We start from the raw sequence: 16,322 nt of genomic DNA, 5'->3' as shown, positions 1-16,322 counted from the left end.
TCTTGCAAAACAAAAGCAGAACTGTTGATAGAGAGCTGGTAAAGTGTCACGTAGTTCCTCATTCAGCTCAGATCTACGTTACAAAGCAGCGCCTGGCTGTAGAGTAGAAGGAAAATGAGACATGGTTTTCAAGTTGCTTCTTTTTTTTTTTCTAATTAAAATCTGAAAAGTGTGGGGTGCTTCTTTGAAGTCAGCCTCTCAGAGTCAATTGTGCAAGTTGGATTTTTACTTGGACAGCTTGTTTTAAGTAAATAATTCCTTAATGTTGAATATTTCAAGCAGTACTAGTTCCACTGGTTCACTTAGAATAAGACATTTTCCCAATGTTATAAGTGAAGTTATCTGCCAGTGGACCTAATACATTTTCATCAATATTAAGAAGTTATTGACCCAAAACAAGCTCCTATCTGTTGCTTGTAAGTTAGTTTTATCTTATCTCAAATGTACAGAGATATTCGCACTAAAATAGGCAAAAATACGTGTTAAGATTTTATTTTTAGAACAGCTGCATTTATACTTAAATGGAGCTGCAAACACAGAGAACTTTATTTTATGGACTTTATTTAGGAGTTTCACATTAGATGGGAATGTTGACAAATGCTCACTTTTTTTGTTGTTGAAAATAATAATAATAATAAAAAAAACTGTAAAGTATTCACACTTTGCTTTCCAATTTCCAAAATGGTGGAATGCAACTCCGGTAAAATGCACAGACATTTGTGGTCACAATGTGACAAAATGTGAAACATTTCATAGATTTAAAAGCGGTGCTCTCGGGAACACAGAAGGAGCAGCCGACACCGAACAACAAAAAATGAATGTCCCAGATTGTCGGTGTCAGTTTCCCTTTGTGTCTCCCAGTGGGCGTCATTTGACCGTTGCGGCAGGGACTCCTCACGTTCCAGGTAAGAAGAGTTCACCAGGAGTCAGGCTGTGTGGCTCCACGACTCCTGCTTTTGTATTTAGAAATGATTGTCTTCTAGTTCTGGCTTTAGACATTGACCAAGGTCTGCTTCTGTTTTTGTCTCTCCGCTGTTCAAAACTGCGTTGTATGAAGTGGAGCTACTTCATAGCACACACTGCTACGTCCCACCTTGTGTGTGTATGAGTTGAAGACGAAGTGAGGACGTCACACAATGAAGCAGAGTTCTTGAGGTGTTTACAACCCTCCACCTTTTTTCTGTGTGTGTGTTTGCTTCTAATACCTTGTGGGGACCATTTTCCTGACATATACTACGTTGTGGGGACACACTGCTCTTTGTGGGGACCGAAGCCTGGTCCCCACAAGGGGAAACGCTGTTTTTGAGTCGGGGGTCAGATTTAGGACTAAGGTGTGAATTGAGTTTTGGTTTGGGTTAGGGTTAGGTATGTAATGGATAGGGTTAGGGTAAGGGTAAGGCTTAGGGTGTAGAAATGAATGGAAGTCAATGGAAAGTCCCCACAAAGATAGCTATGCAAACATGTGTGGGGGTGGGCGTGTGTGTGTGTGTGTGCTTGGCTTTGAAAATCTCTCTCAGTCTAGTAGTAAGTGACCAGAAAGCGTTTTTCTCTCTCCAGAAGGTCAAGGGTCTTTGGCATCAGCTGACTCATTTTCACAGCGTCAGAATTCAGTCCTACGACTGTGAATCCAGGATTGTTGTGGGGACGATAACTGATTTCCGACCAGGACTTGAGTTCATGAGGTTAGTCAGACAACTGCGTTTCAAAACAAAAAAAAAAAGCTCAACAGCGCATTTCAGCAGCGTGATGAATAGACTATGTGAACATGTACACTGACTGGTTTGTTTCCTACAAGAAAAAAAAACAAATGTTTTTTGTTTTTAGATAATTCCACATGAGTTTGATCAAAGTTGTACGACAGGAATGATGGCCGAGAAAAGAGTCAGAAAAACTCAGTTTGAAGCTTTAAGACATGTTTCTCCTTCTGAAGTAATGTTCCTCCATGGTTTTACTTTAAAATATGACATTTTTTGGTAACACTTTATTTAACGGGTTATGAATAACACCGTCATAAACATGACATAACACCTGTCATGAACATGAGTAAGTCTTCATGAATATTTATGACTGATGTCATAAAGTGTCATTCGGTAAATCATGACACTTTTAATACAAAGTTGAAATTATTCAAAATGTGTTTGTTATAACAACTTGACATTAACCAATAAATCATGATGACATAAATTTGTTATAAAAGTATTACTGATTACACTTTAAACAATTGTGTAGCTTTATGTTATTAAAGCTAAGGTTTAATCAGCTGTGTTTAGGCAAACATGCTGCATTTCAACCAAAGACACTAACATTCATGTTGCTGCATACACTCCTAATATTTGATGCAATAACACAACATTCAACATATTCCACTTTCTTTTATAAATATATCCTAAAAATCGAAGTTCTTTCCTTGTGTTTTCCGTTGTTCCACCAGCACCTGACCTCTGGGCTAACAGCATTAGTTCCCCTTTTGACCTTTCTCTTCGGATCAGTTCCACATTAGGTGTGAATTGGTTGCAGCCACGGTCACCGGCTTTCCCACGTGTTTTTTGTTTGTTTTTTCCATGAAAGTGGAAATCCCTGTAACTCGCCCGGGTTCTGTCTCTCGTTTCCAGTTTGTTTCCTGTGACCCAGCTGTCCGCAGGTCCGTCTGACCTGATGACTCGGAGACAGAGCCTCACCATGGACTCCAGATTCGTCTTCTTCTTCTTCACCTCAGCTCTGGTTGCGGCAGCAGCAGTGACTGCCTCTCTGTCCGGCAGCACCGCGCAATGTAAAATCAAATGGTGAGGTTGATTCTTCTTCTAGATTCGGGTGGAAATGTCTTGTGGCCTCCGTCTTAGCTAGTCAGAGTTGTTTGCAGCGTTGCTTCTCCTTTCCGTCTCCTTCCGGAAATGAAGATCTTGATCGATTTAACGCCGTCGTTGCGTTTTCTGATCACCGCTCTCTGCTCGGCAGGTTGTTTGGCATTGACTGCGGGAACGTTAGCGGCCGGCTGGTGGACCAGATCCAGAGCTGGCAGGTGAAGGGAAGCTGTCTGGACGAAGGGGAGAAGTGCTCCTACCAGGTCAGGACATTCTCATTTGGCACATTGTTCAATCAGAACGCAGAGTTTTCTTTCCTTTAAGTGAGGAGATCCACGTTGTTTGTTACGACCAAAAATAACGATCTGACTCATGAAATCAACGGTTTCTGATTAGTCAGACTAATTCGACAAAAAGTTCACAATCTGCAGCTTGTGAGTTCAATTCCAGCTTCCTCTCTGGATTTATACTTAGCTACAAATAGACGAATAATCTACAAAACTAGGCGACCTTTGAAGGTCGCACTGGGTTTTATTTAGAGGTCAAATACAACGACTTGTCCTGACTTTTCAAGCAGCCAGTGTTGCTGATGACGTGTTCTTGATTTCAGGTGCTTTCACAGAAGATATACGAAATGAAATGAGCAAATTATTTTAGGCCATGAAAAAAAAAGAGAAAAAAGAAATCAGTTTTTTTTTTTTTTTCTTTTAGCAACGTTCTGGGGGAACAAAAACTTACTATGCAGAATCACACTGACAGTCTCACCACAAGGCGTGAAGGCCTTTGGCTTTGACTGCAGATGTGAACATGTGCAGACCGGACTGACCGCAGCCTCTGCTGTCAGCTTGTGTCCTCAGCTCCGTATCTGATCAAGGCCACTCACACGTCTCCCAGAACCAAGACGCTGAACATCCTCCAGTTTCTCCTGGAGCAGTCCACCGTCTGCAGAGTGACGGTAAGCGCGGCGGGAAACTTTTAAGGCTGACAAATCGACCAGTGAATTTGCTCGATTTAGCGATTTTTGTTGTTAATTGGCAAACACGTTCGAGCGAATAAGGGAAGGAAGGAAGAAGGAAGAATCTGGAGGAAACGTTCCCGTTTCTCAACAAAATACATTTTTGTGGTCGTATGCGTATGCATACAAGACTTCTTTCTTTTTTTTAATGAAGCAATATATTTAAGGTGTTTCTGTTTAAAGCTGAGCTCATTTAAAAGCATCAGCTGTTCCAGTTTTTATTTAGTTAGCTGTAATGACCTTGGCTTGGTGGATGTTGCTGGTCAGATTTTTTGGAAATGAGGTTTTGACTGGAGCAAAAAATGTGATTAATTGCCGTCAAACATTTTTAACACATTAAAACCTGTGTAATTAAATAATCAAAATTAACGCCGTTAGAGTCTTTGCCCCACTTTTAACATGACAGGAGTGTTGGTCTCGGTTCCGCTGACCCTATTCTGAATAAAAATGGCCGGATGTTATCTGCTGCAGGGATGCTATTAACTGCTTATAGCCTTTTTAACAGAACCCTGCTTCTAAAATTCAGAACTATCCTCTTTCAGGCCCGTCTAACTTTGCTCCCACAGTCGACTGAAACGGGACGTCAAAACTGATGTTTCAGTTCCAGTCACACCAAACAGGGTTCGGTGCGGTCACGCTCAGCTCTGACACAGACTGAAACCGTGTCTGATGCGGTAAATCAGAAGGAAGCTCGACGGTCTTCCTGAGATTCCTCAGTCAGCCGCTCCCGATGTTTTCTGCTCCACAGGGCGAGGCGACGTCCGAAGGCTCCAAAGACCCGGCCGACAACGCCACCAACTTCTGCAGTCTGCAGAACCTCGTCAACGGTGACTGAAAGCGTGTCTCCTCAGACACAAATCTGTCCGCTTGTGTTCACTCCTGCTGAGGAATCCGGTGATGAGACGGTGGGTTTCCTCTGTGTTTCAGGAAGCAAGCTGACCGACGCCGAAGGATACAAACAGTTCAGCAACAAGTGGATCTGTCCGGGGTTTGATTCAGCCGTCTGCAGCTTCTCTTAAGACAGGAATAGATGGATAAGATTTTTTTTTTTTTTTTTACATTTTTTGTACAAATTTTCTTTTTCTAGAAGTGTCTTGTGTATTTGTATTCAGGTCTGTATTTTGCAGAACTTTCACTGCAACATGTTTGGTGTATTTCTCTAATACACTAATACTGACTAATACTCTGTCTGTTCTTATTCTCACAACAGTTCAAGCAAAGTCAGGTTAGGTGGAGAGATTTCATTTTGGAAGTCTAGTGCAATTTAGATCTGCACTTTGACTGGTCCTTTCTCACAAATAGCCATTGTCGCTCTGGCTGAAGGTTTATGGTTGAATGTAGCTGCTTCCGGTGCTAAAAGGTGATTCTCTCACATATATATATATATATATATATATGTGTGTGTGTGGGGGGGTGGGGGGTGGGGGGTGTAAAGCGTTATGAATCCTCTTTCTTTTAACTTCACAATGATGTTCTAGTTTATGTTCGTCTCATATAAAATCCCAATAAAACACATCTAAGCAGAATGATTACTTTTGCAAATGAAGGAATTGAAAACATACAGTAAATATTTAGTGAATAAAGTATTGAATTGAAAGATTTTATTTTTATTTTTTTATTATTTGTTTCTTTTTCTTATTATTTTTGGCCATTTTTACCACCCGTACACAGACAATACGTCACACAATGAGCAAGTCAGGTCAGCCATTAATTTCTACCCACACATACAGTGCAACAATATTCTAAATACAGTCTGACTAACAAAGCAGACACAGTAAACTGAAGACAAAATACACCCGTCTGAAAATAGAAAATGCTTCTTCCTTTTACTGACAAAATGTTACAGGTTTTTGGAGGTAGCATACAGCTAAAGTCACACACTGTCGTCTTGGAAGAAACTCGGCAACCTAAAATAGATACATATTGAGCTGGTAAGGTGCTTTATTTCGTTCTGTTCCTGATATCTTATTTTGAACCTATAAATTAGACTTATAGTAACAGCCGTACAACACACACAACGCAATGATGTAATTGTTTGAGGACCGGGCTTTTCAGCTCAACCAGCGCCCTCTGCTGGGCGGAAATTTGAACGTAGCCGCTTCCGGTGCTCATTAACTAAACAGGTCAGTTCTCTACGCTGTTTCAAGTTGTTCTTCTTCCAGTTCATACCAGCTGGCAAACCGTTGTGCCCATTACATGTGTGTTTATTTCTCTTGGAAGTTTTTTTTTTTCTTCTTATTTTGGCAATATATATCATAACACGTACGGCTCAAATTAAACGTACAACGTGATTAAATTTTGCATTATTTTCTGAAGAGTTCTTTATATAGCCTGTTGACATTGTTTGGGGGTTTTTCTTGTGCTCCACGTTTGGATCAGTAGACCCAGGAGTCATGGCAGCTTACGAGTTCCAGTGAAAACAAAAAAAACCTTATAGTGACCCATTGATCCAGAACATCACTAAAGCCAGGCTGATAGACATACTTCAAAATTCTTTAGTCGATTTTTAAATGACTAATTAGCTTAGCATTAATGCTATTAATGTTACTAAAGATTTGTTGTTGTTGTTCCGGACCACTCAGGTCTTCTGGTTCTGCTCTGCATCCCCTAGAACCACAACCAAACATAGAGAAGCAGCATTCAGTCTCTATGCTCCATATATCTGGAACAAACTTCCAGAAAACTGCAAAACTGCTGAAACACTAAGTTTCTTTAAGTCAAAGCTAAAATCTCATTTGTTTAGAGCTGCTTTTGATTAATAATAACGATTCTTTAAAGAGTAAATAGGATTAAAATTGTGCCTGAAAATTAAACTATCTTGTGTGTTTCTGCCAGACAGATGACTGAATTCTGTCCCTTTCTGTACGAAGCGTTTCAACACGTGTGCTTTAGCTACACATTTGTTTCAAACGTTTCCTTGTAATCCTCACAGAAGATATTCTCGGAACATACAAAAGTTGAAAAAGAAAATAAATCGCCACCACGTTGAAGTCGCTCCTTCTCAGCGAGTCTTTTGAGATTTTAGGCCCTTCGTTTTGTAAATGCAGGCCTGACAAGAAGTAATTCCCACAAACACCGTCACACTGTCCACACAGGGCCCAGGAAGCAGCCGGAAGAATGGAGTGGTTCCGGGCGCGTCTCACTGTGTTTTGCCGCCGTCCGGCGTTCCTGTTTCAGTGTCGAACTCAGTCAGGCAGCAGTAGAGCAACATCTGTGTGTATTTGGTGATAGAAGCTTGGAGAGAGACACACAGGAAGTGAAGGAAATGTCAGAAACATTTACGACATGAATAATCTGAGTATAATCAAAGTGTAGCAAATGTGTAACAAATATGCAAACTGTCAAAAAAAATGTATTTCTCTGTTAGCAAAACAAAGTGCAGTCTGTTTGTGTCTGTTATTTCTTTATTGCAACAATGCTTGATGGTAATAAACATACTATTGGTAAAAACCAGCCCCTTGTTCAACGCTTTGCTTCATCCAGAAGGTATCTGCTCTCGGCCACCGAGAAGCGATCGCGTCCTGGAGGCGTGACTCTGTTTGAAACGACTAGATCCAATTTTGCCCAATCGCTAACGTTCGACGGTAATGCATATATAATGCAACAGCTGCAATATGACGCTTACTGCAAATTGCATGCGCTGTAAACAACCACAACCCACTGCGAAGAGAGAAGTGCTGAGCTGACCTACATCTTCGACAGGATTAAAAAATCTTAAAGATTCCTCTTTAATTGCGCGATATTTGGAAGCGTGGCCAGCACGGACTGAATGGCTTCGTTCACAATGCTGCCATTGTCAAGCTATAATCACAGGCAAACTACAATTCAAAAAATACTGCAGAAACTCGCCGTCAACCTTCACAACTCTTCCTTCTGTTTGCTTATTGGCTAGGTTGAAATTCTACTGCAGAAATGAAACAAATCTCAGAAAATCGAATGGAAGTGAGTAGAAATGTAATGGCCAGGCTAACGTGGACAAACAGTTGATGCCAAAGTGTCAAACACAACCCCATCAACTGACTTGTAACAAACGCTGGTTGCCGTCCCACAGTAGTGACCCAGCAGGTGACCAGCATGGCAAAGTCACGCCGTATCGGGTTCTTTCTGCACACCACATAGCTCGCTGTTTGTTTAATGAGCAAATTGCCACTATGTCGTCTTGTGTCTTCGCACCACCGATGTGACTTGTGACATTTAACTTGTGACCATCAGTGGTCACAAGTTAAACTTTGATGCTCAGTCCAGAAATGCCTTTTCTTTACAGATGTGTCACCGTCCAAAGGAGGAGCAAACACTTCCCAACAGAATACTTCTAACTGGCAAGAGATATTGATAAACAAAGAAATATTCAGGCACAAGCATCCTTATTTATTTATTTTTTTTTTGCTAAGCTTACATGCAAATGGAAACATAAAGCTTACTGTTGAGTTTGCGTATGAATCGGGGCTTCCTCTCCTCAGGCAGGTAGATGGTGACATAGTAAACCGGCACACCTGACAGAGCTATGCCGATCCCTATGAAAGAATTGATGGTGTCTCCGTACAGAGGGACAATGACCAGGAACAGGCTGCACATGCAGTAAACGATGGGGAAGAACAAGCTGAGCTGCAGAGACAGGAACACAGAAGATGAACTGAACAGCAGCTCGTAGAGTCTCCTCCTGCAACACCTTCCCAGTATTTGTTTCCGGTAGAACTTTGTCAATCTCTCACATCACTGTGGAGGATTTCTGATCCTTTGTACATTGGCCGAACCACTGCAACTTCTCTTTCATTCTGCTGAATGTCTGAAACTGTATTTGATCGTTGTCATGTTGATAGCACAGTTTCGGCCTAGCATCAAATAGCCTCACATCTGGACAGTTAGTACTGACCCCTTGTACGTGACGTCACACTCTTAAGGAAAGCGGCCACTCTGACAAAACGACCTATGTGCGCGTAAACTCCTGTAACAGACAGAGGTCTAATATCGCTTTTATTTAGTTGGTTTCACTGTAAACTCAATAAATGTTTGTGTCGGCTATACAAACAGACAAGAATGCAAACTAAACTTATTTTATCGGAAACATTTTGTTGAGAACAGAAGACAGCGATGGATTGCAGCCATCAATTGGATCGATTGCCAACTGCTATTTGTGGATTTGCAGCAACACTTTGTACAAGGCAAGAAGATTAACGTTCATATACTTCATAAGGAAGTAAGATCAGTAAGATGGAATCAAGTACGGCGTACCTTGACTGGTCTGTGTCTCTCTGGCTGTTTGATGCGCAGGTAGATGAGGCCGGCCACAGACAGACCGACATAAAACCAGTAACTGAAGCTGAAGTAGTTGATGAGCAGGAACACGTCCTCCACACACAGGAAAATCAGACCCATGAGCCCCTGAAGCCACAGTTAGAAAACATTCAGATGTCTTTTTTAATTTTTTCTCAGCATTTTGATCAGGTATTCATTTGTTCGGATGCAACACGGTGGTGTGCTCCTCACATTGAACAGCAGCGCCGGCACGGGTGTGTAGCGGTTCAGGTGGATCAGACTCAGGCTGTCCGGGAGGTGGCCCTCTCTAGCCCCGACAAAGAACAGCCTGCGTTCCACAAACGGAAAGATTAGCAGAGCATACTACTGGTTCCTTTGACCGCATGAACTCAATGTGAGCACCTTCTCCATGCTTTCTGAGTACCGTGAAGCAGCAATGACGGAAGCATTGAGTCCTCCGTAGCAGGACATGGCCACCGATATCGGTATGATCCAGTTGAACGGACCCAGCTCTGCATTTCCAAACGTCTGTGGGGGAAGGATGGAAAACTGATGCTCCAATAATACACGTTGTACCATTTTTCCCAGTAGGATAAGCCAAGAATATTTCAGCTCTTTCAAAAAATATCCTATTTTCACTAATTAAACAACAGATATACCATTTAGTGTTTTTCAATTAAGAAGACAGTTAGAACAATCTACTCCCTACTACCTAATATTACTCCCATTAGCTAAACTAACTTCAGCAAAAAAAACCAAAAACATATGGTAGCCTTCTACCAGGCTGACATTTTCATAGAACAATTTAGGATCATATTCCACAGGAAAATAGGGCTGTGCAACCCTAAAAGTTACCCTAAACCTTAAAGATCAGCTCTGACTCCGTTTTCTTTATGGCCTTTGTTAATGTTCACAACCTTAACAGGAGCAAATCTTATTCACCCTCTGTGATTACCAGCATCCTGAGAACTCTAGCGTAAACCCTAAAGCGTTAGAGGTCTGAGTCATGCAGAAAAACAACAATGAAACATAAACCGTCCAGCCAAAATGTCAGTAAGACTCACAGCCTGGGCACCTCTATAAAAATGTCCTGGTTGCCCCACCGCATTCATCTCGAACTAGAGCAGCTTTATATTTAGCATCAGTGGGACTCGTCTCTCGGGTGACTGTTTGCTTCTTACCACAGCAACAGCGTCGCTGGCCAGCAGGGACGGCATGTCTAGAACCACATAGTATGCGGCGTTGGTCAACAGATAGATGATGGTCACGATGGGCATGGAGATGGCGATGGCCAGGGGGAGATTCCTGCAACAGAGCCACAGGGACTGGCGTACAGAAAAGTACTGTAACACATGACACAACTTGGACTTAGTCACAGCTTTCTAGGTCTCAGCTTCTACTGAGCTATATATTTATGTTTAATAGTGATGCATGACTTATTAGAGGAGTAGTTTGTGCACTCTGGTTAGGTTTTGTCGAAGGCATTGTCGGTGATAATTTTGCCGTCTGTTGTGGAAAGATTTCAAATTGCAGCGGATGTTAAAAAGTGAAGATATCCCCGGTTTTTGTGGACTCCTGCCATTCAAAGTGACTCACACTGGTAACGTTCACATCGACGCTACGCTGGTGGAAATCAACCTTCTACGCTTTCACAAGAAACCACTTTTGTGTTTTTGGCGTCGTTTGCTCGACCAAATGATCCGCATTATGACACAAAAGACACTCCTACCTTCAGGGTTACTTTCCAAGCAAATTAGGAGACCTGGAAAGGCCTATTGGATGCTAAATCGATTTTACATAGCACTTTTATAGTCATACCCATCATTTTACTCTAGAGCTGCATTCAACCAATCTCGCACACAAAAAGGCGCACATTCTTCAATAAACAGATTGGGGTTTACTGCTTTGCCCTGGGGAGCATCGACATGTGATAGGAGGAACTGGAATCAAGCCTCAAACTACGAGACTACGATTACATGAGACCACTGTATGGAACTGTTGGTATTTTTGGATATTGATTGATTGGAGAAAAGTTCCACAGTTAGACAATACCGCCAAAACACATTTAATCTGCTCCAGTTGTCATGCACTAGATGGCAGTGTGAGTTTAGTACGTTGTCGAAAGCCGTATGCGCTTTTGACTGTTAGCTTCCACCTCATTTAGAAAACAGTAACATATCTCCAGTGCTCATGTAGCCACTGTGCTAAACGGTACAGGGTAAGTAGCACACACAGCGCAACGCTATCTGTCTTTGTTTTTGTTGTTTTCTGTCCGTGCATGCGTAAAACAAACCCTGCATCCATGCGTTTTGCACATGTTTTTCACATCTCTGGGTGTTGGTGAGAATGTTGACTCTGAAACTCGGATTCAGAAAGTCCCGGTGTGAGAGACTCTGATCACTGGAGACGTGCAAATTACGGTTTCTATGAAAACCGGCTCCTTGTAAACGGGGCCTCGGGTTGCAAGATGACTATTATTAGCACTGAACAACACGGCCACTGTAGAGTTGCAGCGTTGCTGCTATTGTATACTGTAGCTACCTCTTACTGAGTCAAAGAGCTTACTACCAATCTCTGAATTTAGAAGGAAATTGCTGATGATCCGGCATATTGATGCAGCCAACAGCCTTTATCAGTGTGACTTTGTGTCACACTGACGCTGATGTTCTGAGAAACCCAACTAACTTAGCAACCATTTCTTGTAAAAGTGTAAAAAGTCACTGTTCCCTTATGCAGCATTGTCTCCCAGGGATTTCAGTTTGAGTTGAAGCAAAATGACGACAAACATGAGCCGTTACTGACGGACCCTGGGCATGCTCAGGTTACCTCTCAGGATTCTTAATTTCCTCCGTGACGAAGTTGAGTGTGTCCCAGCCTGAGTAGGAGAACAGAGCTGAGTAGAGAGCCAAAGCTATGGCTCCCGAATCGGTTGAGGACCCCTCGAACGGACTCTCAAAACTGTTTATGTCTCCTACAGAAAAAAGCCAAAGATTAAAGCAGGTGTTTTTTGTTTTTTTTTCTTTCTCTGATGCTTTCCTGCTTTTGGTTTTTACTTACCTGACACTATTTTCAGGAGTCCAACGATGATTATGAGGAAGAGGGCCATGAGCTTTGCATATGTGAAGATGTCCTGGACCAGAGTCCCCCACTTCACATAAGCACAGTTTATGAAGATCAATATACCTGGAGAAGCAAAAGAACACAATAAGTCAACCTCAAAGCCAAGATGTTAAATTTACATCACTTTGGATTCCATACTAAATAATTTTCTGTGGGGGAATGAAAATGAACTCTCCTGCAACCAGCCTATGGTCTAAGGGTACGTTCACACAGCAGGTCTTGCTCTACTCCGATTTTTTGTGTGTGCTCCTTTATGCCACTAATTAAATGCAACCGCCACTAGATCTCTGTGTGAACGGTTCAAGACCTTGAAGCGACCCGCATGAAGAAGAACATTGACGTCACACAGCGGCGCACTGCTAACGGAAGTAATAATGGACGATTTTAAACTTTATTCAGCAATGGGAGCCGACAGTATAGTCACAAGATCATAGCAACATGAAGGGAGCTAATGCTAATAAAGCACATCTGATGGAAATGGGCTTTTTTTTTTGGAGCATTGACTGTAACTTCTGCGGTGAAGTTTGGGTGCGCAGTCAGAACCAGGATGGTGATGAGATGCTCTTCAGTGACACAAACTTCTTTCATAATTCATTTTCATAATGGTCACGTCTTGCTTCAGCCTTTGTTTGTGTCCGGATTTACTTCGTCTGGCTTCTTCTGTTACTTCAATGACGTAAACGTCGGACAATCTGACATGACCGCTCTACGGCAGACGCTTTGAAAACTATTGGATATGTATTCGATTTAGTACCACATATGGAAGTGGCGCGCTTTGGATTTTTTAGGGTATGAAAAGATCGGACATTGGGCCGTTCAGATTGCCAAGGAACAGTCGGATATGGGTCGCATCTGGACAAAAACAGTTAGGGTCTTATTTGCCTGCTGTGCGCATGTAGCCTATGAGTTGCCCTTAGAGGTCAAATCATTTTAATGTTAGCTGATTCAATTAGAATATAGCTCGACCTGCAGTGAGTTGAAGTCACTTTGAAAATTCAACATGCTGACGGGAGTCATGTTCCATGGTTGCAAGCCAAACATTTGCTTAGCTTAGCTGCTAGCTTATGCTAAGCAAACTGCTACCTTGGTCATGTCTCTCTTGGTAAAGAGAGGATTATCAGATGAATGCATGCGTTATTTATTTGAAGCAATGTATTTCAGTAATCCTTTGAAACAAGACAAATAAGTAATAGCATGTCAGAGCTACTTAGCTTAAAATCAAACCTAGTGTATTTTCATGTTAGGGTGGCAGACAATAGGTATATGTTTGAGTAAAATGAATATTGTTTTTTTTTCTTCTATGGTCTACTGACAGCATGTCTCCAAAATTCCAAGCAAAAATTTAGTATTTATTTGCAGAAAATGAGAAATGGTTAAAATAACGAGAAAGATGCAGCGCTTTCAGAGCTCAAATAATGCAAAGAAAACAAGTTAATATTAATTCAGAAACAACAATGCTTGTGTCTTAACTCAGGAAGAGTTCAAAAGTCAATACTTGATGGAATAACCCAAGAGGTTTTCAGTGAGGTTCAGCGCAGCGGTCTCTTAATTTTTTTCCAGAGTTGTACATTAGCTGTGGATTTGTGTCACTGTTATCTCTTATCGCAACTTTATCTAGAACCTGATCGAAGCAGGAAAGCAAAGAAAAATAAAAAAATATGAAGAACAGAACAGATAGAAGTTGGTAGAAGGGAAGAGAAGGGCAACGTAAAGCAAATCCTCCAGTAGTTACTAAATAACATTTGGTGGGGGGGCCATCTAAGGTGATGGTGTCCCGATTCAGGCCCGGCTGTCAGAAGCCGGAGAATGTGACTCTGCAGCGGGTCACAGCGAGTATGCGGTTATGAAAACAGAAACCTTTTTCCTGGTAGAGCGGCTCCTGCAGCCTAAATACTGCTTCTGAGTCCTGGGGGATCCAAAGCACAAAACCAGGCTGTTGGACACACTGTGGTATTCTGCAGGACAGAGGCTCCAACATGTACTACTGAGTCTGCCTAATGAAGCCGCAACTCTGACCGAAAGCTCGCGTGTGTCGTTTTACATCGAGCAAATTGAAACCAGTGCAACAATTACTGGAAAGAAGCTCAACTCAAGACGCCCTTTGACCCAGGATTATATGAAGCAACAGGAATCTTATATTTAAGCTGAGGAACAATCCACACCTGAGACACAAGACAACAGAATTCATGCAACCAGCTGTCATTTGTGAGCATAAAGTTCTTCCTCACCGAAGTGTAGCTGCTTTACATCGCATCTCTGTATGACTCCACATTGTGTCTTATGACTCTCTTGCCAGTTTGTTCTGCCATTGATCCTCACATCTCCCATTAAAACACGTTTGTCTCTGGGACACAGAACCCACCTGAACATCATGATGGTCAATCCCGTTCCACCAACATATTTCTTCTGACTAAAAGTAAAATTAATACTTCAAGGCCGACCGGAGTCAGCTGGTTGTCCAACAATAACTGAATATATTTTTTTGCCAGTGGCATCTTCCCCTGAGTTTTCATTGCCCAATAAATCTATACATGATCACAGTATGATACTTTGACCTTTTTGAATTCTACACCAAAATTAACCAGAGTATGAAAAAAACTAAGACTGCCACTATGACTAATGAAAGGTAAACGGAAACTAAATAATATTGAATAAATAATGACTAATAAAAACTAGCAAACAGTCTCAGAGTTAGACAAACAAAAAGTCGCAACAAAATAAGACTCAACTATAATAGAAAAGCCAAAACTGTTACAACACTGCTTCCAGCCTGACTGAGTTGTAGCTCGTCATGAAAGAATAACTATCATAAACGCCAGTGGAAACACGCAAAAAGTTAGTTTTGAACGCTGTAATAACAATAGAAGCTTTTCTATTAAATTTTAAGAATAGTATGGTTTATTTTTCAACAGGCATCTTTGTTGAAATGTATATATACATTTTTTATATACATGTTTTTTACCCTTTATACATTGTAATCTTATCTTTGGTCCTTGCATGTATGGCACACTGGGCCATACATGCAAGGATTTGATTTATTGTGTAATATTTGGGAGGGCAGGGGGCAAATCAAATTCATGGAAATGAAAACCAGGCAGCAAACAAAACTTCAACTTTGTGATGTTTGTGAGCATCACAAAGTTTTGTGCACCTACTCAAAACACACCATCATCTCATGCACAAGAACAATAGAAGAGTTAGCTCAGGGAGCAGCTGACAGATGAGCAATATTTTCAAAGTCACGCACACATCCTTACAGAGGCACGCCGCAGCGAGGAGTCGCACCGCGTCGTATGGCGGCTGGCAGGTCGGGTAGAGAGCCTCCACCAGGTAGAAAGCGAATGTCAGCGATATCGCCGCCTGGCTGGCCGGCTCGATCAGCAGGATGGACGTCCACAGACGAATGAAAGCCAGGAAGCCGCCGAACGACTCCAGGATGTAGGCGTAGCTGGCTCCGGATTTGGGGATGGTGGTGCCGAGCTCGGCGTAGCAAAGGGCTCCGAACACCGAGAACAGGCCGCCAAGGGCCCAGATCAGCAGGGACAGCCCAAAGGAGCCGCTGTACATCAGAACCCCCTTGGGCGAGACAAAGATCCCGGAGCCTATCATGTTGCCCACTATGAGGCAGATCCCGTTGATGAGGGAAATCTCCCTTCTCATCTGCATCTTCTCCCGCTGCCCACCATTTGGAGTCTTCAGGTCTTCCTCGGACGCAGCCGGGGAACTCGGGCATATCGTCTGCGACATGACACCGATGGTCTGCCTTAAATCCCCCATCTGTGCTTCAGTCCTGATGTTGAGGTAAAGGAGCAACAATTAGACAGTGGAAGCTCACAATTCCCAAACAACAAAACTGCAGAATAACAACGTGAGGCCAATGCCAGCAACGTACGGACAAGTCATAAAGCATGTGGTTAAGGTAGAAATGCAGAGTACACATGTAACAACTGCAAACATGTAGACTAGCAAGTCAGCTCACCTTGTTTATGAGATATGAGTGTTTTCTTGTCCTGGGTCAGTGCGACCTCTCCAAGTCTCCAGTTGGACACTGGTTAGATTAGAACTGAGAGGCAGCGACAGTCGGACGATGTTGCAATGTCTGCAAGCCTGCACAAACACAACCTGTGTTT

General features: G+C 42.3%; 2 protein-coding genes across 5 annotated transcripts; one reads left to right on the top strand and one right to left on the bottom strand.

Moving 5' to 3' along the window:
* The first annotated feature begins 345 nt into the window (after positions 1-345).
* Positions 346-4,997, top strand: LOC114146522 (uncharacterized). Of its 4 annotated transcripts, XM_028020659.1 has the most exons (7): positions 346-1,155; positions 1,558-1,682; positions 2,613-2,783; positions 2,956-3,064; positions 3,646-3,756; positions 4,565-4,643; positions 4,744-4,997. In XM_028020659.1, exons 2-7 carry the CDS (start codon positions 1,678-1,680, stop codon positions 4,833-4,835), a joined length of 567 nt encoding a protein of 188 aa, XP_027876460.1. In that variant the 5' UTR covers positions 346-1,155; positions 1,558-1,677; the 3' UTR covers positions 4,836-4,997. The 4 variants fall into 4 exon arrangements, 3 of the variants coding, with proteins under 3 accessions (XP_027876460.1, XP_027876462.1, XP_027876459.1); XM_028020661.1 differs by lacking the exon at positions 1,558-1,682 and having other exon boundaries at positions 347-1,155; XM_028020658.1 differs by lacking the exon at positions 346-1,155 and having other exon boundaries at positions 1,451-1,682.
* Positions 4,998-5,410: 413 nt separating this feature from the next.
* Positions 5,411-16,300, bottom strand: LOC114146520 (Y+L amino acid transporter 2). Its single transcript, XM_028020656.1, has 10 exons — positions 16,172-16,300; positions 15,450-15,982; positions 12,130-12,255; positions 11,899-12,043; positions 10,254-10,377; positions 9,497-9,600; positions 9,304-9,400; positions 9,049-9,198; positions 8,238-8,421; positions 5,411-7,050 (listed from the first exon to the last, which is right to left on the bottom strand). Exons 2-10 carry the CDS (start codon positions 15,967-15,969, stop codon positions 6,956-6,958), a joined length of 1,545 nt encoding a protein of 514 aa, XP_027876457.1. The 5' UTR covers positions 15,970-15,982; positions 16,172-16,300; the 3' UTR covers positions 5,411-6,955.
* Between the last annotated feature and the right edge of the window lie 22 nt (positions 16,301-16,322).

Source organism: Xiphophorus couchianus, chromosome 6 (genome assembly GCF_001444195.1).
Source record: "Xiphophorus couchianus chromosome 6, X_couchianus-1.0, whole genome shotgun sequence".
Taxonomy (NCBI): Eukaryota; Metazoa; Chordata; class Actinopteri; order Cyprinodontiformes; family Poeciliidae; genus Xiphophorus; species Xiphophorus couchianus.
Note: the sequence above shows the minus strand (reverse complement) of the source record. Positions and strands in the feature narration are given on the sequence as shown.